Source organism: Chamaea fasciata, unplaced genomic scaffold, assembly GCF_029207755.1.
Source record: "Chamaea fasciata isolate MVZ Bird 193981 ecotype frontalis unplaced genomic scaffold, bChaFas1.0.hap1 SCAF_10, whole genome shotgun sequence".
NCBI classification, from domain to species: Eukaryota; Metazoa; Chordata; class Aves; order Passeriformes; family Sylviidae; genus Chamaea; species Chamaea fasciata.
Window position 1 is genome coordinate 13,653,000 of NW_027094095.1, and position 24,063 is coordinate 13,677,062.

Consider the following 24,063-nt stretch of genomic DNA (forward strand, 5'->3'; position numbering starts at 1 on the left):
CTTAGCAGTGGATAAAACATGAGTGTGTTATCAACACAGTTTTGGTGACAAATCTAAATCACAGCATCGCAATGACTGCTGTGCCTAAATCCCAGCGCTATCCCAGGCAGACCCTTGGAACTTATGTACAGCTGCAGCCTTCACTTTCTCCAAATACCTGTGAAGAAGTGATTTGCAGCATCTATAGAAAATCTGTTAACTGCAAGAAATGGAAAGGATGTTTTAATTCCAAAATGCTGATTAATATAGCTTGTGGGCAGATAGTGAGGAGACCCTTCACTATATATTTATCTTTATAATGTAAAATCTTATAAAAAATCTTTTTCATATGAAATATTAGACCCCTTACTGACAGAAGGGGAAGATGGGACAACAGATGTGATTGCTGTGGCCACTGTTAAGAGGGTCCCTTTATTGAAAATGACATTATTTCTAGGGGCACAAGTGAAACCTTTAGTTAAGTTGATTCATGCTACCTGCTGCTTTCAGGGGTATGCTGAATTCTGTGAATTCTTAAGTGGAGGTTCTGCAAATTGAGGGGCTAGTAGAGTTGCTGCAAATTTCTTGGAAAAAAAGTGGTTCTAGTGAAAATTTAGATTGCTTCTTACTTTAAAAAGATACTTATAAAGATAAAAAGTTAAACTATACTATTTGTAATTTTGAATGCCTGTGTTCATATTGAAAAAACGTTGGATTTGCCATTTGATAACACCAGGCACCTTATAAATACATTATCACCCTATTTTGCAGTGCCACTGTCCATTCAAACACACGACCAATTATTCTTACTCAGTAAGAATCTAATTTTTTTCACCTTAATTCTGCTGGTTTTGGCCTTATATGTGCATTATTAAAAACCGTAGAATGCTTGCTCTGTGAAGCAGTTACTCCGGAGAAGAACCAGTAATAAACCTACTCTTCTAACTTCACTGTGCCCATGGGAATTAGAGAGATCAGGTCTGTCATTTCCAGATTCAGATTGTGACTGTGATCAGTTTGGGACCTTAATACAGTCTCATATATTACTGTAAGCCTTCAGTCTTGGCCCTAGGTACCACGAGTTTCACCCAGAAAATAAGTATGCAACTATTAAATATCTCAGGGGGTTTTTTAATGGTTCAGGTTAATGTTAATGGTTTTAAACAGGGACGTGTCTGCAGTCTCTATTCTTGTACTAAGACCATCACCTCGCTTATTGAATGAGGCAAGCTAATTTTCTGAAGTGTCTTGTAAGCATGGTGATAGATTGGATGTTATGATGGGAAAAAACCAAGGACTGAACTATTAATTGGAACTGAAATATTAATCCTGGTATTTGCAGGGTTGGTTTAGCAAACTAATGTCAATTTTAATGTAACTTCTTTATTTTTTGAGAAGAGTCGATGTCCTTGCACTGGTGGATGTACTTGTACAGCTGGCCAGGACCAGAACAGAGAGGTCTCCACTGGGAGGAAGTGCAGTTTGTTGCTGCTAGCTGGCCAGAGGCTAATTGCAAATACGTTAAATTAAACCCCTAGTGCCTAAGAGAGAAGAGTAACCTGATAGTGCAACCACTTGAAAGTAATACCTGGACTCAAACAGCTAAAGCCTGGAGTGCTGCCAAAGTGGTATAGAAACTTCCATACGAATGGACTCCAGTCTGGCTGATTGGCACTACCCTACTGCTAATGTAATCTTTGCTCTTCCAGCAGTTAAAATCTGTGCCACACAGTCCTAATTTAGATGCCATCTGCAGTGGGTAAGGAGGCTCGTAAGACCCAGGGCTGAAGCCTGCCTCTGCCATGTGTATTTACATGCCTCAGAGGAGTTGCTGTTGGCCTAGCTACAGTGGCTGCTGCTCAGCTTCCCCACGCGAGAGTTAGACACCATTTCTACACCTCATCTTCTTGTGTCTCTCCCTCACACATGTCCCCAAGAGGAGTTCTGGGGCCTGAACTAGGGTGTTTGCAGGTCCATGACCTTTGATTTACCTGCCCTGCAGCTGCAAAAGTATGGTAATTCTCATGTGGCACCAGGTGGTGTGTAAGCAGGCTGAGATGAGTGTTTCAGAGATGGGAAGTGCAGATTGGACTGAGGACAGAGAGAGAGAGCCCTGTTGGGAAACTGCTCCTTGCACACCCTTGCCTTAAGGGTGCCTTGTGACCAGCTGCAGGAGTTGTTTGATCACAGGAAGCAAAAGAGACTGCAGGTTATCATGGGATGGTTGCTATCGCCATACTGCAACACTTTTGGGACCCTGAAACAATAGTGCTTAAGCCCAGATGATTTGGTGTACTTGGTTGGGTAAGCACTTAATGTACTTTTCTTACAAAAAGAGTCCTTGAAGTATGGAACAAAAAGAAATTATTCAACGGTTTGGGTATGGATATGGTGTCTCACATTAAAGACTTGGGCTCCTTTAATTTTAGAACTTCTATGGATAGGAGCAGGAGAGTGGAAAAGTATAAGATCTCATTAAAACCAGAAAGCCCCAACAAGCTTCCCTTTCAAATCTTTAACCTATGTCTGTTTCTGTTTTGGGAGAGAAGTTCAACATGAGGCAGTATATTCTGCTTTCCCTTCTCCTTTTGTAGGGGACTGGTGAGGAGGGATACTGGTTTGAAATGTGCTAATGGCAGATCAACATTTTAAAGTAAACTGTTGTAACTTTATGCTGACTGATTTTTGTGAAACCTCTGTAAATACCTCTGTTCTGAACAGATGGAGAATTGATTCAGATATCCATTTACTGAGAAAATTTGAGGCAAAGTCTTGGCTGTGCCTTACAGGAAAACCCTTCGGACTTTGTTGTGTTTGTGATTTTTCAATTGCTGATTGGTGTGAAGCTGATTTTCACTGTCCAAGTCAACAGCAGAGAAAAAATGCTTGTCTGTGCTGTCTTCCTACTTGGTATTTGAATTCTGTTCAGGGGAAAAAATACTTGACTAAGCAGCTGGGCTTCATTTACGAAAGAAATATTTTTTTTCTTGTTTTTAAGCAGGCCTGATTTAATGAAAACTGCTTTTTAAAAACTGTTGTGTTTTATCTTTGCATAGACTTACACATTCTCAATAAATTAAGGAGCAGAAGTAATCAGGGAGTGTTGCTGATATAAATGATACAAGTATTGAAGATCAAAGGCAGGAGAGGAAAGGTACTGGCAGGCTTATAAACTTATAAATCATAGAGGGATTCAGCTTATTTTTTTTTTTTTGTTTTAATGTAAATAAACTGCTGTGCGTACACATGGAACTATAATAATTGCAAAACATCTCATTTAGGGCAGCCTAGATTTTGAGGCAGGGTTGCATGCACATGTTTAAATTAGTTGCTTTGTATTGTTTACCACTCTTGTTTTCACTTCCATTTACAAGTACATATTATCTCTGTGTACCCCTGTATATATATAAAAACAGAATTTGCATGGATCTAGGCTCATTAAACACATTGAAATAATTTCTTGCTTGAGCTGGGCAAGTGTGTTAAGCCATATCCATTATAGAAAATACTGTCAAATAATACGTTGATTTTACACAGCTATCATCAATCTGGTAATTGACCACAACTCTAATCCTGTCATCAATTCTCTGCAAGTAAATCTCTCTTGAGATCTACAGGGAACTTTTTTTAAAACAAAAAGTATAATCTTACCGTGAAAGTAAACATTCTGTAACTCTCTCATACACCTTATGAGTTAGTTTTACTACCTGAAGCAAAAACTGCTACACTTTCTGTGTATCCTCTGCTTTTAATTCACAAGGTTGTCTTTCAGTATGTTCCTCTTGACAGACACTGTTATGTTATACTGTTAAAATTTATCTTTTGATGTGTGAAATTGATATCATTTTCTCACTGGTAAAGAATTTTTTTAGTGCTTCATAGTGTCTGCACCTTAGTTTTGTTGTGGAAAAAAAATATTATTGGCAACTATGTTATCTGCAACTATAGTTATTCCCTAGATGACCTGTATTGAAAAAGTATTGTTCTTCAGAGTTGTGCAGTGCTAAGGGAACTAAAGCCCTGATCCATTCAGGTGGAGCTCTGGAGCTGTAAAAACAGTAACCTCCCAGAACTGTTGTGAAAGCTCATCATTGAACCTGGCCAGAGGAGTAGGTGTAGCTTATTAAATATGGTCAGAAAACTTTTTTTTTTAATCTGTTTTTTAAAAAATGGATTATATAGCTTAGTTTTGATAATGAAAGTGCACGGAGTTGAGAAATTGCACGTTAATGCAATGCACTGACATCAGATGCATTGCAGTGACAGTTCAGCAAACACCTACTATAAAACTTTATTTTCTGTAACTAATGTGTAAATAAAAAGTTATTTGTTTTGTAGGCTTCTGAAAACTTAAATTGTGCTGCTGTGTTCCACTGCTTGCTATGCTATAAGGCATTAATGTCAGTTTTCACTTTTGTGTAAAGCTTTAGTCAGGATTCAAAACACATTTAAATATTTCATATAACAAAGATTAAACCCTTACATTTTGAAAATGATGCAATAAAACTGATCCATTGTTTTCATCTAAATATTCTGGAAACTTCAGGTTATGGCTACTTTGGGTACAAAAGTGTCTCAAAATTGGAGTGGCTTGATTAAAAAATCCATTCTATAAAATAAAACAAGAAATATGGTCTTACTACATAGAACTTCTCACTAGCTAGCTTTACAGTTTAAAATAGTGTTTTAGGTGAACTGTAAACTGCTGCAAAGAACTTTGCTTTAAAATAAGTAGTAGTCAATAAGTTATAATTGAAGTTCTGTCACTGTTGCATAACTACTGTAATCTTATCCCACCTACACATCATGGGTGGAATTGCAGTTAGAGAACACTAAAATTAAAAAATTGAGGAGGGGGAAGAAGGGAGGAATCTTAAAGTACTGGGATTCATTTTGTCAAGTTTTAATAATAATTGAATGCTTCACTAATTAAGTAACGACTTGTGCTTTGTATGTTTGCATATACACTGAGAGAGATGTTGCTGTTGGCCTCAAGATACAACCTCTTCCAATCAACAGCAACCAGCAATTTCAGAAATTACAATCCCTTTTACACCCAGTTGCATTAACTCTTGCTCCTTCCACCTCTGGAGTTGTGGCTTGTAAGACCAGGCTGGAAGGTACAGTTAGAGCTGTGGCTGAAGGTGCTGTTTCTCTGGGGGGTGGGAGTAGGAAACTCTCTGTGGTACCTACATCAGTTTCTCCTCAGTTGATCGGCTATTTGATTTTTTGAAAAATTTGATTCTGTGGTTAAAACTGTTCTAAAATTTGCAATAAGTTTTGAGATGAGTGTTGACATTGACAGATTTCTGGAAGTGAAATACAGTTGGCACTACAAATGAAACACTGTTCTGCAGCAGTTACCTTATCTCCCCTTCCCAAGTGTCTACAGTGTCAGGAGTTAAAAACCTGAAGTTGGATAACAATGCTACTGGTTAATGCCAGGGCATTTTATATGACATGCAGCTTTTAAAAATAGGAAAACACTTCAAATATTTAGAAACAGAATCTAGTATATCTGTTGATGACTTCGTCAGAACTCTAAGAGTACTGTAAAAATCAGTCTGGAAAAACGTGCTGTAGTGTTGCAGAATGTGATGGAAGTGTGGCAATTCGTGAAGTTTTAAAAATTATTAATGCAGTAAATTGTTTAACTTGCTGTTTTAAGTGACAATATTGTCTCTCTCTGGCTTTAAATCGTTTTGCTGCAGCTTGTCATTATTGTTCTTTTCTGGTGATTGTTGATTTTGTTTTCAATGGGAGGTTTGTCCACAGGATTCTGACACAGGCTTTTTTTCTTGATAAAGAGACAAGAATTGCAAGTGTTACTAGTTTTGTCTTTGCCTAGCCTTCCCTTCAGACTTTTCTCTTATACAATTTTTTCTTTTTTCTTTTTACCTTTTTAAGTAAATTTTTACTGTTGAAGGTTTCTAATGATGTCCATCACTCCATTTTAAAATAGTATAGATGGAAGTGTTTAACTTATAAAATGACTGTAAGGTTGGTATTCTTAAAGCATATTCTTTTCTTAGTAAATATGCTGTTTTGTTTGTTTCTTTTCTTCTAAACAGTATTTCAGTCTATCAAGAAAGAAGATAGTGTACTACACCAGTTTTGACCAGCGGAAGCGAGCGAATGCAGCGTTTTTAATAGGTGCATATGCTGTAAGTATTTTTGATCACATGGATATTTTAACCTTCCTTAAGAGACTTCTGCTGTGTGTAAAATGGCTTCTCAAGGGGTGCTCCTTTAGGGAGGTGGGCAGATGGTAATTTCATTTGTCTCTACGCTGTCTTTGAAAACTCTGTTGTATGAGTTTTAGGGAAACCTGGTCATCATCCTTTATCTCCATTTATTTTACTACCTAGGGAATGGCTTTGGCAGATCCCCTGCATGTTTTTTCATGGGATACCATTTTCTTGAATGTTGAAAATCCAAATCACTTACCTCTAGTTGACCGTGTTAAGATGAATTGCATCTCATGTCATTGCCGAAGTTCAGACTGGGAAAGGGAACAGATTTTTCCCACAGCCTTCTTAAAGTTACTAGACCAGAGGCACAGTGATTATTGAATTGATTTCTTTTCTCATTTAATTTTCATAGCCTACCCAGAATAATAGACAGTATGGCACAGCTCTACCCGTGTTTGAAAGTTAATTAAGGAAGTTTGGTTTATTTGTCCTGGTTCCTGTTCCTTTTCCTTATAGGTAGCAGATGGACCAGACATATTTCTTTCTCATGATTCCTCTGAGTTTTTATTTTGGTAATAAGATCTTTTATTAGATTTCTGTAATGCCAGTGAGAAAAAGCTGTTAAGTTCTTAAGTTTGTAGTTTTTATGCAGCAAATGACCAGGTAATAGCAAACTACTATAGCATGCCTAGTTATTTGCTTGCAGGAGTGTTTTTTCCTAATTTAAAAATTAAAATTATACATCTCAGCCCTACCTGAAACATGAAGAATTTATTTGCTGATAATCTAAGTAGCTCTAGAGGGGATCTGTTCTATATACTTCTTATTTGTAAATGGCAGGTGCAGGTGGGAAAAACATAAATCCAAATTGCATTTGAAATACTGTGGATAAATGTTAAGGTGGACTTGGAAAATACGGATTCCCTTTTTGTTCTGTAAGCTTTTTGGGAAATATGAGTTTTCTTGAGACAGTGGGTACTTGGGGCCAGTATTGCTACATGTCATGTGCCTGTGCAATGGCCTAACTGTGGGGACTTTTAACCACATCATCACTCAGAAGGTTGAGAGCATAAAAATGAAAACATCAGAGGAAAAAAAAATTAAATGTTCAGTATTTATTGAATCTGGGGTTTACAAGTAGGAGTTCCACATAGTTAGAGTTACAGCAGTGACAGTAGGGAAGAGGAAGAAAACCTTGTCCCTTGTGAAAAAAAAACTCCTGGAAGACAATAGTTACTATCTATAAAGCAAATTTTTAAGCTTTTACATTGTTTTTTAGATACCAGTTCAGTTTATCCAAACTATTCACAAATCAGCTTTTAATGTTATTAGAGTTTTTTATTGTATATGTTGCAGAATGAAAGCACTCTGAAGATTCATCGTATTAGATTAAAAATGAAGCTAAGTTTTGGTTGCTGACTTTTCATTGATACAGATGAGTCAGAAAATGTCTCTTTGATTTTCCTTAATGAATTCACTACTTTTTAGGTGCTGAAGACATACTGTAATGTTTTCCTCTTCATTTCATTAGCCTTCCTCCTTCAGTTATTGCATTGCTCTTGACATCTGAGATACTGCTCATTTTTTCAGGAGCTTGTTCAGTGTTTCTTTCTCTCTCCTCTTTCCTTTTGTGTTCTTAATATATTTTTTCTGTTTCCTCCTGGTGTCTTTATTACGAGCCTTTATGAGCTGTGTGGACAGACAATGACCAGTGTTCAGTTCAAAGGGTCATGTGTGCACGGCTTTGAGCAGACTCAGCTTTGAAGGGCCAGAACTCCTGTCAAATAAAACCTGCAGTACTGGGAAAATGTGGTACAAATTTGCCCCTACTTCAGATTCACAATTCCTTGATAAGATGGAAACTCATATTTTTCCTGAAGTTCTCTGAACTACTCTCTAAGGATCTTTTGTCTGTAAGCAAGAATTTAGGCTTTGGATGTAAGCAATTTTACAGTAATTCATTCGTCATTGAAGTCTCTCAGTTACAGAAGAATGTGACGTTTTTCCAGTTTTCTTTTTTTAAAGTAAGGGACTGACACCAAACAGAATGTTTATGTTGATACCTGAATCTTTTCTTTGTTTAGGCATCCCTTTTTCTGGTCTGTGTCTCGAGAGTATAACATGGATTAGTGTAGTGTACAGGAGAAAGTTACTATCTGGTTAAAGACTTTTCAGGCTCATTTTTTCCCTCTTCCCCCATCCTTTCTAGGTTATATACTTGAAGAAAACACCAGAAGAAACTTACAGGATGCTTTTATCTGGATCTAATCCACCATATCTTCCATTTAGGTATGTGAACACAAGCAATGATGAGGATACCTTCTCTGTTTTGAAATTTGCTAAAAACTTGGGGTTTAGATTGTCTCCCAAAAAGGAGTTTCATGTCTGATACAGGTAGTGTATCAAAATGACTGATCTCGAGAAAAAATATTTTTTACCTCTCATGTAATTACTTGCTGTTTGTAGGAATAATAAATCATTTAGACTGGTATGTCTTAAATAAGACTCAGTGAGGTATTGAAAACAGTCCTTAGCATGTTTGAGATTTAACACTTAAACCTTTTCTTAATAATGCATTGTGGTTTACTGTTTGGAAGTCATTAAAATATTTGAAATTACCCTAGCTAGTGAGACTTAAAGGATTGAAGGGAGTTTCATGCTGTTACATTTTCCTTATTTTACAGAACAGGTACTGAAATTCAGGTTATGGAATGTTTTCAGTGAATCATAGATTGATAGAAACTGCCTGTTTTTATTCTCTGTACTAAGGTCTCATTGAGGCTTGAATCTAAGGAATTTTAGCTATCATGCCTATCTAATAGAGAGACTTCCAAATATTTTTCATGGTGGCACTATGAAATGCCCTTATGCTTTATTAATGAGAATACCTCATGGTATTCCTATTCAAACACTGGCAATAAAAGGCAACTGCGGGAAGGTCGGTTTCCTCTTTTAGGGCAATCAGCATTTTGCAAGTAGTGTTCACTGTCACCCAATGAATTTGTAAATGCAGACCTACCTTGTCTATATCAAATTCCTCTGATTCTTCAGCCCCTCAGCAAAGGAAGATCACATTGTCTCTTCTCACACTTTGCACAGAAACCCCAAAGATGCAGTGTAAACTGTTGGGGTGGTAGTTTTTTTTTTTTTTTTTTAATGTCAAGACCAGTTTAACTAGAAAATTTTAAACCATCAGCTACATTTTAAAAAAAGGTATTAAATCAGTGATAACTTTTATTGGCAGAGAATTTATACACTGACCTGGTCATTGACAGCCCTCCAGAGCCCAAGAAGTTTACTGAGCTACTGGTATCCATATTCTTTTCGGCTGATTATAAAAGATACTTGGTACAATGCATTAAAAAAATCAGTTATTTTAAACATGCCAGCGTTTTTTAACATCTCCAAATTCTGTATAAGATATGGGGGTCACAGTCTGCATTAAACAATGTCTTGCACGTGTCTTAGCATTGCTTCCATGAGGATCTGCTCCATGGTCTTCTTGCCATGCACAGAGGTGGTGCTCACCAGCCTGCAGTTCTTTGGCTCTCCCTTTCTACTCTTTTTTTAAAATAGGATTGATGTTTCCCTTTTTCTGGTCATTGGGGACTGGGCCTGTCTGGCGTGACTTTTTACATGTGATGGAGAGTAGCTTTACAACACCACCAGCCAGTTCCCTCAGAACCCTGGGATACATCTCACCAGGGCCCGTAGCTGAATAGCTGTGCCTTGTTGACCAGTTAAATAAATTTACTCTTTGGATTTGTAGTAAATTGATATTTCTTTAGGTTTTTCTCACCCCTGCCAAGGTGAAAATTGAGGTGTGTAGAAAAGAGGTTTTGACAAAGTGAAGAAACTTATTTGTCAGATCCCAAAATTGTAAGACAGAAAACTTGGGAGGCATAGAGTGTTTGCAGAACAGTCTCACAGGACCCTGTTTGCTCCAATCAAAGGCTACAGATTCCTGCCTTGCAACTAATTCCTTATAACACTGATATTGATAGCAATGATAAGAAAAGTCTGTTTCTGCTTGACTGGTAAGGTCTAACAAAGAAATTCTCTGTGATTTCTTGTGAGGCTGATTGGGACCACAGTAACGAATTAGCTGGAAATGGGAAAGAAATAATTTAATCGTCCTCCCTGATTTTCAAGGCTTTTGAGATATTTCCCCCTCCCCCCACCACATTCCAAGGCATTTGGACCCTCTCTGTTGCAAAACATAGCATAGTGCAGAGGCTCAAGCAATGGAACCTGTGCTGGAAGCAGTAGCTCTGCTTCTTAGGTACTGGCTCTGCTTGGCCTCAGGCTGTCCTATGAAGAAAGAAGTTGGTGCTATGAGGAAGTTTGCACTCTTTCCACACCTTTAGTGTTTTGAAAAGGACAAAAATAACTCTTGTGTACAATTGAAAGCATAAGCCAAATGCCATACCTCTTTCCTCACGTTCTAAGATCTATGAAGGAAATAATACAGGGATATTAAACGTTGCCATTCAGTATTTATTGTACTGAATTTATTCTTGCAGCCTGGAACTTAGATTTTACATAACTTCTGTGGTATAGGTCGTCTCTGTTTAAATAGTTTGAGTTTGTCAGTGAGCAGTGATCAGTTAAGTGTTAAAACTGGACTATTTAACAAGTTGGTTGATACCTGAAGTGTCCTCTATTTGAAAAAACTAGACAACTTTGAATAGGGAGAAGCTGCAGCATTGTCAGATTCTTTGTGGAGTACTGAGGTAGGTTTACATGAAGTGGTCACTGGGAAACTGATCTACTTTCATGTAGCTGAGTGACCTCAAAAAGCCCTAATCAGCTTAGGTCTTCAGCTGGTATTTTCATTTAAAGACAGCTTCAGCAAATACAGTTCAGGGGTGGAAAAAAATCAGATCACTCCTCTTACAGAATTCATGGAAATTTGTTTTGTTTTGTTTTTATAATAGAAAAGCTAAAGATAACTTGGCAGGATAAGGCACTACTGTCTTTGAGACGCTTTTGTCTTATTTTTGGCTGATTCACTGTCACTTGGTGACGCTCTAGTCTCTTGAAGATCTTATACTGTATCTTCTCACTTCCATTTAAAAAACAGTGCTAATGCCATTTAAAATTGTCATGAATACCAGTTGCCTATTGAGAAGCAGTTTCAGATTTTTTACCTCAAACTACTCTGTATTGATGAAAAAACAAATAAATTTTGATATTATTATGTTCAGTCTCTAAATAATGACATGTATTTCAGAGATGGATTTTGATTTATAGCTTCTGGGGTTTGTTTCATAATTGACAAGTGCTGGGGAAATGAACTGTTTTGTTATTGACATTATTTAGAGGTTTGGTGAAAGGGAAAGCATTATCCAGTATTGAGGTCAGCTGCAACAACTGTGAAATCAGATGTGGGATATGCAGCTCTGTAACGCCAGCTCAGATTCATACTAAACTTGTATCTCCTAGAAATACTGACATTTTTTCACATTTTGAAAGTGAATAAAGTTCTGTCACTATTTGAAAAGTAAGATGGTTATTCATTTGGGCATAAAAGACTGTAATAGTACTGTAATGCAACATAGCAGCAACCTACTTTAATGGTCAAGTGCACATCAGCAGAACTGAGACATTTGAGACATGGATGCTGAAGGCAATCCATGTTAACTGCCAGCATCTGTGTGCAGGTCACTGGTAACAGCTGGCTGTAGGAGCTGAGAATACTGTACACCTGGAATTGTACATCTAGGTCAGCCTCACCATCCTCCCTCCCTCTTTCATAGTATTTCTTACTAATGGATTAGGGATTATGTGGAGTTTTTCCCCAGCGTAGTTTTTATGTACAGCACTATCAGATGACTTATCAGTCAAAGAAGTAATTATATACACACAGATAAAAGTTGTATTCTTGTTACAGCAAAATAACATATAAAGTAGAACTTTTCTTCTACAACCACATCTTCTGTTCGTATTTCTCTAAATATTTAATTTTGTGGTTTGCATTTGTTTGGATTTTTTTTTTTATCAGCCCCTCCAGAAAACTGGTACAGCTTTTAAACCCTTTCTGCTATGTACATGTTCCCATTGGGGCCCTTAATTTTTTTTGCTCACAAGACCTTTTTGTTTGCTAGAATAATTTTATGCTAAAATGATCTGTTATCATGTGATGTTCAAAATATTAATGTTAATCCATTATCTGTCAAAAATGTATTGTCTGTAAAATTAAATACATTAAGTTTTTATATGTTCTGCTTATTCAATGTAATGAAAATACTTTATGGCTTCTCATTTTTAAAACTTCTCTGTTGCATTTGGATATGCAAGATTCATACACACTTCAAAGTTCCCATTCCAGAATATTATGGCTAAGTGTGTTTTAATAATCTAATAATTTGAAAGCATTTTTAGATTGGCCTGCCTGCAATATGACAGCACCAAAATAGTAGCTTTTAATTTTCTTAAAACCATTTTCTGCACACACTGTCTGCTCAAAACTGCTAAACTTATTCTGCTCTTAAAGAGTAGGGGAGAATTTTCTACTCTTAAAGTACTTGAGATTGGAGGAGCATATCACAAACTTCATACTACTTATAGCAAATTCTACCAAAAAAGGAAAGTTTTCAGTGAAAGATTGAAATTTTGAATCACTTTTAGATTAAATATGTATCTGTCTGAATCTAAAATTTTATTATTCTGATAAATTGCAGTTCTTAGGACTCTGTCTAAGATGGCTAAGGGAAAAGCTATGAAAGATTTCCTTAATGAGTGATAAGGAAATAATCTGCTCAGGCAGGATTTTTCTAAAATCAAAGTGGTCTGAAGCACATTTCAAAAAGTACTTTTTCATTTTTCCACGATGCTTTTTTATGATGGTGTGTGTTTGGTGATGAGACTCACTTCATCTTTTACAGACAAGATGTAATTTTCATGTGGTAAACTGAGGTTAAGTAATTTTAAAGTTAATTATATCGGGATAACTTTAAATCACATCTGTAATCAGGCATCAAAATGAAAGCCTGTAAATTAATTCCAAGCTAGTAGTCTTATTTGCCTGCCCCTATTAATGTAACTCAGTTAAGACTTGACTAATGGTTAAGCAAGCTTTGCTTTATTTGCTACTATCTTTACACAATCCAGAGAGGATGCAATCTTTCCTGTTCCAGGATAGTATAAATAATTTTGTAAAGAGCGTGTAGTTACCTGGTGTAAAATATGCGCCTAAAGTAGTTTGCAATATCTAACTGCATTTAGTCTGAGCTACATCGTGGGTAGAGGAGTACTTCTTCCTGAACAAGCTTCTAAAAAGATGTCTGAACTTTAATTCAGAGTTCTCAAAGGGGATTGAATAGCTTGAATATATTCTGTTGTGTTTTGCCTTTCCCCTAGTTCTTAAAATAATTCTGTGTATATTAAATTCATTTGTATTACATCTGTAGGGATGCATCATTTGGGAACTGCACGTACAATCTTACGATCTTGGACTGTTTACAGGGAGTAAATAAGGTAATAACATTTTTTCTTAGCAAAACAGGTTTAAATTTATTTTTAAAACATGAAGAAAAGTACTGTTAAAATAGATTGTAAAACCTGGTTTCAGGTGAATGAGTAGTGATGAAGCCTAAGTTACTGAGGACTGTGTTTGAGTACTGATGGCAGAGGAAGGTTGCACTTTGACCTGTCTGGCCTGGCCTTTGACATCTTTTTGAACTTCACCTCATGAATTGGAACATGCAAATGCCCCACCCCTGGGTGGGGACAGCTCTTAATGCAAGACATTGTGCTAGGTCTGCTAAAAGATCATTTACAACCATTGGTGAGAGGGAATGACAGGTGGATGAAGTCAAGTGAAACAGATACCTAGGTACACTGATTTAATCAGAACAATTTTTCATGTGCTTGGCCCCAGCTTTCCCCAAAACACGTGGTTCAGTGTTTGACACTGATCTTTCCAAAATTGTTTAAAACCAATGAAAACTAATGTATCTTACTAGCGGTTTGATGTGTCATTTTAAGTAGTCCTGAAATATTAAGCTCCAGTATTGCTTTTTAAAAAAAATTTCTATCAGTTCTTAACGAGGGGCCTTGAAATTTTATTTCCCACTGGTCTTTATGAAGGGAGCAAGCTATAGGAATAGTTCTGTGCAGACACTCTATAGACCACTTGTAATTCTTAAAAACATGGCAAAACAAGTATTTTTTAAAAATTGGAAAAAGAGAGATCAAGCTTAATATTTTTAGTTCTGTGGGGGTGGAAAAGGAGCTGTCAGTTACCAGCAAGACTGTAATTTGTGAGGCATTCTACAGATTCTGAAGATCTGAAGTAGTCAGTGCAGTCACTGTAATTTATCTGCAGCTAATGCATCAAAAAGACGGTGAGAATCACTTTTTCCTCCTTTGTTCTCATAAAATTTATTATTGAATATTTGTCTAGCTCACAGAGGTTAAAACACTTTGGGCAGAAAACATATGCCTTAATTGAAAGTACTCTTGGTTTACCTGGATAAATTGGGTGTTTGTATGTGTGTATGTCATATACATGTAATTCAGGGGCCCTGCAAGTTCAGGAGTGCAGCTAGCCAGCCATGCTTCAATGAAACATTTTTCAAAATCAGCTGTTCAGACAAACCTCTCAGTACCTTAGGTTTCATGACAGGTCCAGTCACTGAGCCTGTGTTGTCTATAACAAAGCTATTTTTCATTTGTCCTAAAAAGGTGCTTTATATGTAGCAAATAATGGCAGTCTGAGGATTATTGGTTTTGAATCACAGGTCTGTGAGGTGTTCTTATCACACCTTAATTCCAGAATGTTGTGCAATATCTGTATTTCTCAGAATGCAATAGATTCAATGTAAATAGACGCTGCAGAAATGTCTTCCACCAATTTGGAAAAATATTGGCTATGAATTTCATATTCGTAGAATTGTTTTCAATGTGGTTATTATATACAAATTTTTAGTACAAAAGTGGTATAATTAGTAACAGTACAGTAATGGAATAAAAACTTCTTTCAGTCCTGTAATTAATGGTGTCTAATGTACTCTAGTGGACTTCATTCTACCTGTGAAATGGGTATTAAAAGAAATAATAAAATAGAGATTATACATGGCACTGCATTCTGTATATGCCATTTCGCCTTGGTATTATGGTGGTAAAACCAGAGTATCATACTAAGTGCAGAGAATCAATAAACACTCAGTGTTCAGTGTTTTGTTATGTCCAGCTGCATGAAAATACATTTGGCAAAGGAATCATTAAATGAGTGTATGACAAAAAGGGAATTGCTTTTTAACTTGTCATCTGCCTTACAGAAAAAAACTCCACATGGTGGGGTGTGGAGAATCAATGTTACGATTTAAGTGATATGCAACAACCTTGTGTCCCATCCTCATGTCTTTGGAGGGGAAGTAATGACCCTGACACGTTCCAGTGACATTGTTGGAGTTTTTGTTGTCTGCGTCATTAATCTGTGCAAAATGTAATGTTGTTTTAATGTAAAAGCTTCAATAAGCCACAACCACAAACAATTAGGGATTTAGTTTTGCTCAAAAAATATTATAAAATGAGATTATATATTGTATTTCAGTGTAAACTGACACCTTGTTGCCTTTTAGGCCTTGCAGCATGGATTTTTTGACTTTAAGACATTTGATGTGGATGAATATGAACACTATGAGGTTTGTACATTTAATAATGCATTGAATATGTTTGGGCTACCTAAAATAAGAGTATACAGTATCCCCCAACTTAAAACATACTGGAAACATGTTTTAATTCTAATAAAACCCAGTGTTCATATGTAAGGTATGTACATGAAAACCTATCTGGTCTTTGTGAAGAGCATGCAGGATTACTATCCTTGCAATTTCAGTGCATCATATCATAAATCTACTGCTTTCTTGTAGCCTTTCTAGCTTCTGGGTTTTTACTGAAGTCGGTGACAATCATTTAGTTTATTGGACATTGTCTTTGGAACACCTATAAATTCCTGTACTTGTATTGGTTAAGGAAAAAGATATATAAACTAGAGGTGTATTTAATATTTGAATGTAAATTTAACTCTCTTTTTAAACTTGTGTTGCTTTACTGTAGCAAGTATTCTTCCCACATTCTTCCCCTGTAGGGCAATTTTCAGAAAACTTGGAAGTAATGAGAATAAAATTGCTAAGTTTGAAAATCTCCGTTTTAAAAGCATCTTCTGTAGCTGTATGTATTTCAGATACATACTGAAATTCTTCATAAATGTTCAAGAAAGTGAAGTCAGAAGAGGAATAAACAATGGAAAAAGTTAATTAACAGCACACCTCTACAGTAGCTGTCTGCAGTTGGCAGTCTGCGACACATATCGGCCTATTTGACTAACCTTGAAAGCATCTGTAGAAGGATTTCTGTATCCTGCAATGTTCAATAATGATTAGGTTAAAAAAATTGGTATAGCCTTTGCAGAATTACCAAAATTAAATGAACAGGAACTAAAATTTAAAATATGAAATTGCTGCTTTTGCTTACTTTACATACCAAAAGAAAAACATGTTCTAAAAGCAATTGGTAGTTTGGAATTCTGTATGTGTAGTAGGCGTTAGTCTGCCTGAAGAAAAGTCTTAATTGACTAAAGCTATCCCATTTTCTTGTTTAAGGCTTAACATTATTTTAGAGTGTGAAAAGTATGTACACGTGAATGATGTTTATAGTATGCTGCTTGCTGAGTTTAAGAAGCAAGAATTTGGAATCATCTTTAATTTTTTGTCCATTTTTTGGTATGTCTTTTTTTTCACACATTGTGGTCAGCTTCGTGTTTAGTTATGTCCCGTGCTATATTTCAAAACCTTCAAATGTTACAGGTTTTTGCTATGTTAGGTCTTCAGATGTGTGGTTATATAAAAAAAGTTGCATACGACTTAAATGGAGCAGGCTGAAAGGAAATTTTTCATGTTAAAAGTTCTTTCATCTTATTATGTTATCAAGGCAGCTAATTCCCCTTTTGTTGGACTGGAAGTAAATTACTGATTGGGTTTTTTAATAATAATGATGTTTGCATGTAGTGTCGAGCACACACACATATATATACATACATATACACATACATATACAGAGATACCTGTAGTTCATATTGATAAAAATTGAAATTATTCACCGTGGCTCCTGTAACAGTAGAAAACTTAATCTACAAATAAAACTGGTGATACAAATACAAAAATATTTTTAGCTTACTGAACAGGACTTCTTCCCTGAAGGGAGTGGGGTGCTGTAGTGCTGAGAAGTCAGTCTGTGATACCAATGGGGGGCAGGGGTCTTGGCTTGGCACTGAGGTTGGTTCTCTAGTCCTTATGCAACCTGGGTAACTTCCAGGAGTTTCCATTGTGCAGGGACATTGGGAGCAAGCCTAATGGGCTCAGCTAAGCAAACAGTTGCTGAATTGATTACAGTGATGTCCATTATCAGAACCTTTCACTCATTAGGATGTTCTGATGAGCTGAGAGCTAAAAACACAGGCTTAATAATGCAGCTGAACCGAGTGCCATGTCCTTAAAAGTCATGCTGAGAATAACTGCATTGCCAAACAAGGAATGAGCAGTCTTCAATTAAAGAAAGAAAAGAAGGCAGTTTAGAACTGCAGTTGATGTTAAGTATTTCCAAAGAAGCTTTCATTTTCAGCAGTGACAGAATTTGAAGAGCCTTTTTTGGTTTTCATTTAAAAGTGAGCAAGAAATACAAAATGTCATAGTTTGAAAATTTATTAAAATCTAGTCTCTTTATTTAATTTACACTTTTCTTCTGTGATTACTGGCTCATCAGAACTTATGCCAATATGTAAATTTCAGTTTCTACAGGGAAAGGGTAATGGTTTTGAAAGCTAATTGGTTTTTAATTTGTTTCCTGTGAATTGGGGTTTTTAGCTAGTGCTTCACAAGGAAGCACTTTTCCATAATTTTTGATTAAAACATAGAAGAATGTTGGTGTTTGTCAGTGTTATTAATAGGTGTCCTGAAACACTGAACCCTCTCAGGGAGAAATATCTTGCATAAAGGATCTTTCTGCTTTTATTGGAAAACTTGAGCAAATTTTGTTTACATTTCATTTCATTTCATGGACTTATGATTAATTAGTCCCATATAGTAAAGCTAGCTAATTACATTTGAAGTGTTTGATATTATTGCAACATAGTAAAGAGTAAAATAAAATCTTGAGCAATTCTTTTACCTTGTATATACAGCGATTAAAATGTTTTTTCTCTTCTGAAATTTTTGTAGCGCGTGGAAAATGGTGACTTCAACTGGATTATTCCAGGAAAATTTTTGGCTTTCAGTGGACCACACCCAAAAAGCAAACTTGAAAATGGTATGGTGTATGTTTTAATGCTGTGCTATATTATTTTTCCAGCATGTAATACCACCACAGCAAATGAGCAGAAGATAATAGGGGGTTTTAGATCAGTTTTAATCTTCAGAAATAATCATCAAGTGAGCATTTTATATACGCTCATAGAATTTAATTCAAAAAGTTTTGGAATTCTTCTTTGCCAGAAGAATTTCAATTCTTCTAACAGTCAGTGACTTTTCATCCTGTGACAAAGTGCCTGAGAGACTCAGGTCTTTTACTGTTCTCCTGGAACCTGACACCTGATACAGTAATTGTGCAGAATTAAAGGTGAGTTGCATTAAACCCAGAAGACTGTTAAGAGTTTTGTGACACAGACCAGGGAAGGCTTTGAAAAGAAGCTTGCCTCTCCTTCTGAAGATGATTGGGGTAACGTGGAGAACGTAGGGAAAGTGATTCTAGTGGAATTTAAAAAAAAAAAAAAAAAAAAAAGGGAAACTTGACTGCTTGACTGACAGAGGGAAAGTAGAGATTTGGTCCAGCTAAAAGGAAAACCAGTCACTTAAGTACTACCATTAGATTTTTCCTGAATTTGACTGTATTATTTGTGCCGTGTCCTGTTGTTTGTGAGCATTTTTTCTGAATGTCTACCTTCCCTCCCCATCCCCTTCTCCTGCTCTCTCATGTTTCTTTTATGATGACCACTGAAAATTTAAACAAAATCCAGAAAGAAAATACTTTGGTTGGTTTGGGTTTCTTCCCCAATCATTGTTGCAGCCCTTTCTTGAGAGTGTTTTCTAAATTTATTTTAGTTTTTCCATGGAATTTGGAAAACCTGTGTTTTGTTTATAACATGTATAACTGAAAATTATTAAATTAACACACTTAAAATCCAGTTATGAAACTATAAATAACCACCTCCCAGGTGATTGCAAGTGCACATTACATTTTGCTTATGTTGTGATTCGAATTGCATTTAATAAAGCATATATGACTTGTCTTAAAGAGCTGTCTTGTGGCTGGTCATTGACCTCCTTCCCTGTCCCCCCATCTTCATCAGAGGATCCTTTTGTCTGTCAACTGAGAATCAAGGCAGTAAAGCTCCCTTACTTCCCGGTAGGACAGGAATAATTTTGGTACTGCAGTTTATCCTTTGACTGTTTCTGTTGCCCATAATAGAGATGAGCAATGTGTTTTCTTTATAAACAGTGTTTCCTCTTCAAGCATGCTTTTATTCTTTGATCTGCAGCTTGACTCTAGATAAACAGCTGTTGTGAAACATTGGATTCATGTATGTCCCCAGGTTTATGCATAAATTCCTTTGCAGAGAGGAATAGGGGCTTAATGGGAGACAGTACAGTGTTTCATAAAGACCCTGTTTTAGCTTTTTGTCTCCTAACACATTTTATAATGAAAGTGATATTAATGAGCATTTTTTGGACAATTTTTCTTACAACACTTACCATGTCTATTCTGAATTTTTAGTATTAGCATGTCTATCATTCAAAAAGGTTTTGGGGCAATTTTGATTAGTGGGATTTTGAACTTTATGAACCGAGGATATTAACTGTTTGTGGCTTTATGTTTTTAATAGGTTATCCTCTTCATGCACCTGAAGCCTACTTTCCCTATTTCAAGAAGCATAACGTCACATCAATTGTAAGACTAAACAAAAAAATTTATGAGGCAAAACGCTTCACTGATGCTGGTTTTGAGCATTATGATCTGTTCTTCATCGATGGCAGCACACCAAGTGACAGTATAGTGCAGAGGTTCCTGAACATCTGTGAAAATGCTGATGGTGCCATTGCAGTACATTGTAAAGGTGTGTGCACCTATTCATTTCTCAGACTGAAATTCAAAATAAGTATAAATCCATAGAGTTTATCCCAGAAATACAGCACTTAAGAACACTATCAGATTGTGAGAATAATAATGCTTTTTATGGTGCTTGACTAAATATATGCCAAATATTTGTTATTTTCCTATGTACGTGAAATCCTTACATCCTACGCTGTTACTTGCAGGAACTGACAATCTATTGTTCATTATTCTGTGGGGTTTTTTTAATATGACTTGAAAACTTGAGATTTAGTTGATGCAGGTTTCTTTTTTGCATTATGCTTTCACAGCATTATGATAATTGGCTAGGAAATGCAAAACACTAAAAGGTTTTCTTTGTGCTTTTTGACTGTTCTACATTTTTCTGTGGAGTATGAATTGCACTTTTCAAGTTGATGTGAGTTATTGTGATGCCAGCATTTCAAACCAGCCTAATTCAGCAAACCAGCCATAAAATGCACAAAACATGCTTAGTCAAGAGAGACTAACAAAGGCTTTTAAGGGTTAGGCTTGATTTATGTTTAGAGTTGTGTATGGATGTTATGGAGATGAGTGTCTGGCCTGATCAGAAGAATAACACGATCTGTAATTTTCCCATGAACAAGAAATATGCATATCAAAGATAAACAGGTTTATTTGCCAAAAAGTTGTTACTGTTGCTAGAAGCCAGAAGTTCTGGCGTTGATAAGCTGGGCATCCACTAATTGGCTAAATAAGAGTATAAACTATTGATTAGCAAGAGGTTGTTAGTAAGTTATTCTCCAGGCTTAGCTGCTAAAGGAGTGTAACATACTTGGTAGTGAGTTAGAGATGTACTTTCTGCACTGAAGTATTTTTAGTCTTTTGTCTGACCATTTAGTAAGCAAATGAACAATCTTGTTTTTAGTTTTTACACCACCCTAAATAATCCTCTACCGTGTTAAATCAACAGTTAACTCATATTGCAGAGGTGTTCTGAGCACAGCTATTACACTAGAAACTGCTTGTCTCCGTTGAGATAGAGCAATTAATTGCAAAGGATTGTAATGGAAAGTTTGTACATTAGCAGAATGTTGGAGGAAAGAACTGAAATCAATACTTTGCCTTTTAAATGAGCCTTCAGAGCTTGTCTTCCAAGCTACAATTATGGAACCTCACTATGAGTGAACTTCTGCCTTCATCCTACCTACATCAACTTCACTTTCAAAAAAGTCAGAGTTAGTTTTTGGTTAAATGTAAGGCTTGTACTTGCGCATAGAATTGTCAGTAGAGATGTCTGGCTGCTTGGAGAGTTTCCATTTGGATGGTTGTTGGTGCATAAACAATAGTAGGGTACTATGAGACTGTAAATTGCAAATACTGTATTTGTGGGAAATATGGTTTAAATGGGGAAACACTTCACTAGTAGATGAGACACAGGGCTAAAAAGAGATTAATTCTCACTCTCTAGTTTGAGATTTTGCTGATAGTTAAAGCTAATTTTTCTGCGTCTCTCTTGTCCCCTTAAGAACAGGATTAGTTTGGGATTTGCTGGGCAATGGGTTAAATTGTTTTAATCTATGGATATCTAAAATTATACAGTGGTCAACAGTCATCGCTTTTATACAGATAGCAGTGAATAGTTCTATGCGCTGGTTTCACAGTGAAACTGATTCAAAAAGAAAAACCCACTGAGTTGCTCTCTGTTGAGACGTGGCATGTATTTGCACCATGGTTTTTAGGTATTTGTGTTGGCCTCTCAAAGGTGCTTTGATTATGGTTTTTTACTGGTATTATAAATGTGAAGTTCGTATCCAGCTTGATCACGGCTTTTAAAAAAATATTAGCCTTTTTTTAAACAAAGTTTGGAGTAGAATTTTTCAATTTTTCAATGAGTGCAGGTGTTGTTTTAAACATTAGCATTTCCTGTGTGTGAAATATTTATCCCCATATCTACAGCATTGATATTGAATTATATGATAAATGAGACACTGAATCAGAAATTATTTCTTCAGATACTAATACGGTGAATAGCATTGCATGGAAATTTTCGTATATCCCATACTTTCATTTGATAACTCTGGAATGCTCATCCCTTCATATGTGGCTGTTGATACTTCTGTTTCTGTAGCTGGCCTGGGGAGAACAGGAACACTGATTGCCTGTTACATCATGAAGCACTACAAGTTCACACACGCTGAAGCCATTGCTTGGATAAGAATATGTCGCCCAGGCTCTATTATAGGACCCCAGCAACACTTCCTGGAAGAGTATGTATATTTATATATATCTCCTTTGCTCCCCTCCATCCCTAGCCACCTTACACTATTTATAGGATCTAATTTGTCTACCAACGTTTGTAAGTTATTGCCTCTTCAATATATGTAAGGTTAGTTAATAGGGGATTGAAAACTGAGTTACTCAGAAGCAGTCAGCTTCTCTGGAGTTCTATGCATTCTGTCCCCTTAAAGGGGCACAAGGCTGCATGTTTCTGTTCTGGGGAATTTAGGAGTTAGATGAATGTGTTGGAGTGGGCAGATGTGGACAAAAGATTAAATCAACAAATAGTACATATTAAATTATAACATCGAGAGAATAGTCTTTAAATACTTGATACACCGTCTGTGGCACTTAAAATTAATCTTTAAATGGTATCATTTGTATAGTTTTTCTTCATTGTAACTAGAGATTGACTAAGTACTTGGTAGAAAGCTTATGATCTCCATCAGATTTCTCAGCATGAGGTATGAAATGTTTCTCATTTGGAGCTAGTAGTTGTAGACAAATGTATGGTTTTAATGCAGCTTCAGATTTGATCCTGACTGTTAATGAATGGCAGTGATGCAGACAGCAAGTTTAATGTCATAGTGGTTTCTGTGTTGTGCATTTACTATTGTAGCAGTTATGCTGATATATTTGAGTTGATGGCATGATGATACTTATTGGAGGCTTTTTCACTTTTATGGGACAAAACCTTTTAAGAAAATCCACTACAAGTAGGAAAAAGATAATTCATCAGCTCTGTTAGATACCGTGTAAATACTGTAAAAGATGCACTCACTTTGCATCTTAAAATCCATAGGATATTGAAAAGAGGTATTACTGTAATTAAAGAGAAATAGAGCATGAACGAGGGGTTTTATTTATTTTCCAGTGCAACTAAACAGACACTCCTCTGTTTGAGAGGTGGCTGGCTATTATTCCAAATACTGCAGATCACAAACTTGCTCAAACTACAGGTGTTCACTGGAGCCAGATTCAGGCAGTGTTGATGCTTGGATGATACACCCTTAAAAATGACTTGCACAATAGAGTAAAATTGCAAGAAGGGTAATAGGTAATGTGATAGTAAGTGCTATTTACTTACAATATAGGAAATACTAGGGCCTTGTCTTTTTTTGGTTAGACTGAAGGAATACTTGGCTTGATCTTATAGACAGGCAAAGATCCTTCAGGTCTACCTACATTTGTCACAGCTGAGAGCTGTAGTGTTGTTCAGTAAGAATTTTCTACTCTCCTAAGGGTGGTAGATACCTGTTTCAACAATCAGAAAAAAGTCAAGCAATGTCACCAGTGGTGTCAAAATGGGGTAGGGAAGGTTTCAGTGACATCTTTCTAATATAAAATGTCTTGCCCTCAAGGCTGCAAAGTTGCATCTGACAGAAAGGTAGCATCTTGCAATTTCAATCTCCCAAGCTTCATAGGTGTCAGAGCCTAATCTCTTAGGTTCTTTGAGGTTTGATGAGGGAGGTTTGACTAGTTTAGGGTTTTTTTTAATAGAAACTCTTTCACTTAAATGTGT

At 36.3% G+C, this 24,063-nt stretch overlaps 1 protein-coding gene across 3 annotated transcripts in view; it reads left to right on the forward strand.

The window, feature by feature from the left end:
- Window positions 1-24,063, forward strand: part of CDC14A (cell division cycle 14A) — a 50,181-nt gene that overhangs the window by 10,498 nt on the left and 15,620 nt on the right. For all 3 annotated transcript variants that reach the window (XM_066192360.1, XM_066192359.1, XM_066192361.1), the window contains 7 exons: window positions 6,051-6,143; window positions 8,380-8,459; window positions 13,583-13,649; window positions 15,758-15,820; window positions 18,395-18,482; window positions 20,056-20,286; window positions 22,393-22,531. In XM_066192360.1, coding sequence (XP_066048457.1) covers window positions 6,051-6,143; window positions 8,380-8,459; window positions 13,583-13,649; window positions 15,758-15,820; window positions 18,395-18,482; window positions 20,056-20,286; window positions 22,393-22,531 — 761 coding nt within the window. The remainder of the gene's footprint in view (window positions 1-6,050; window positions 6,144-8,379; window positions 8,460-13,582; window positions 13,650-15,757; window positions 15,821-18,394; window positions 18,483-20,055; window positions 20,287-22,392; window positions 22,532-24,063) is intronic.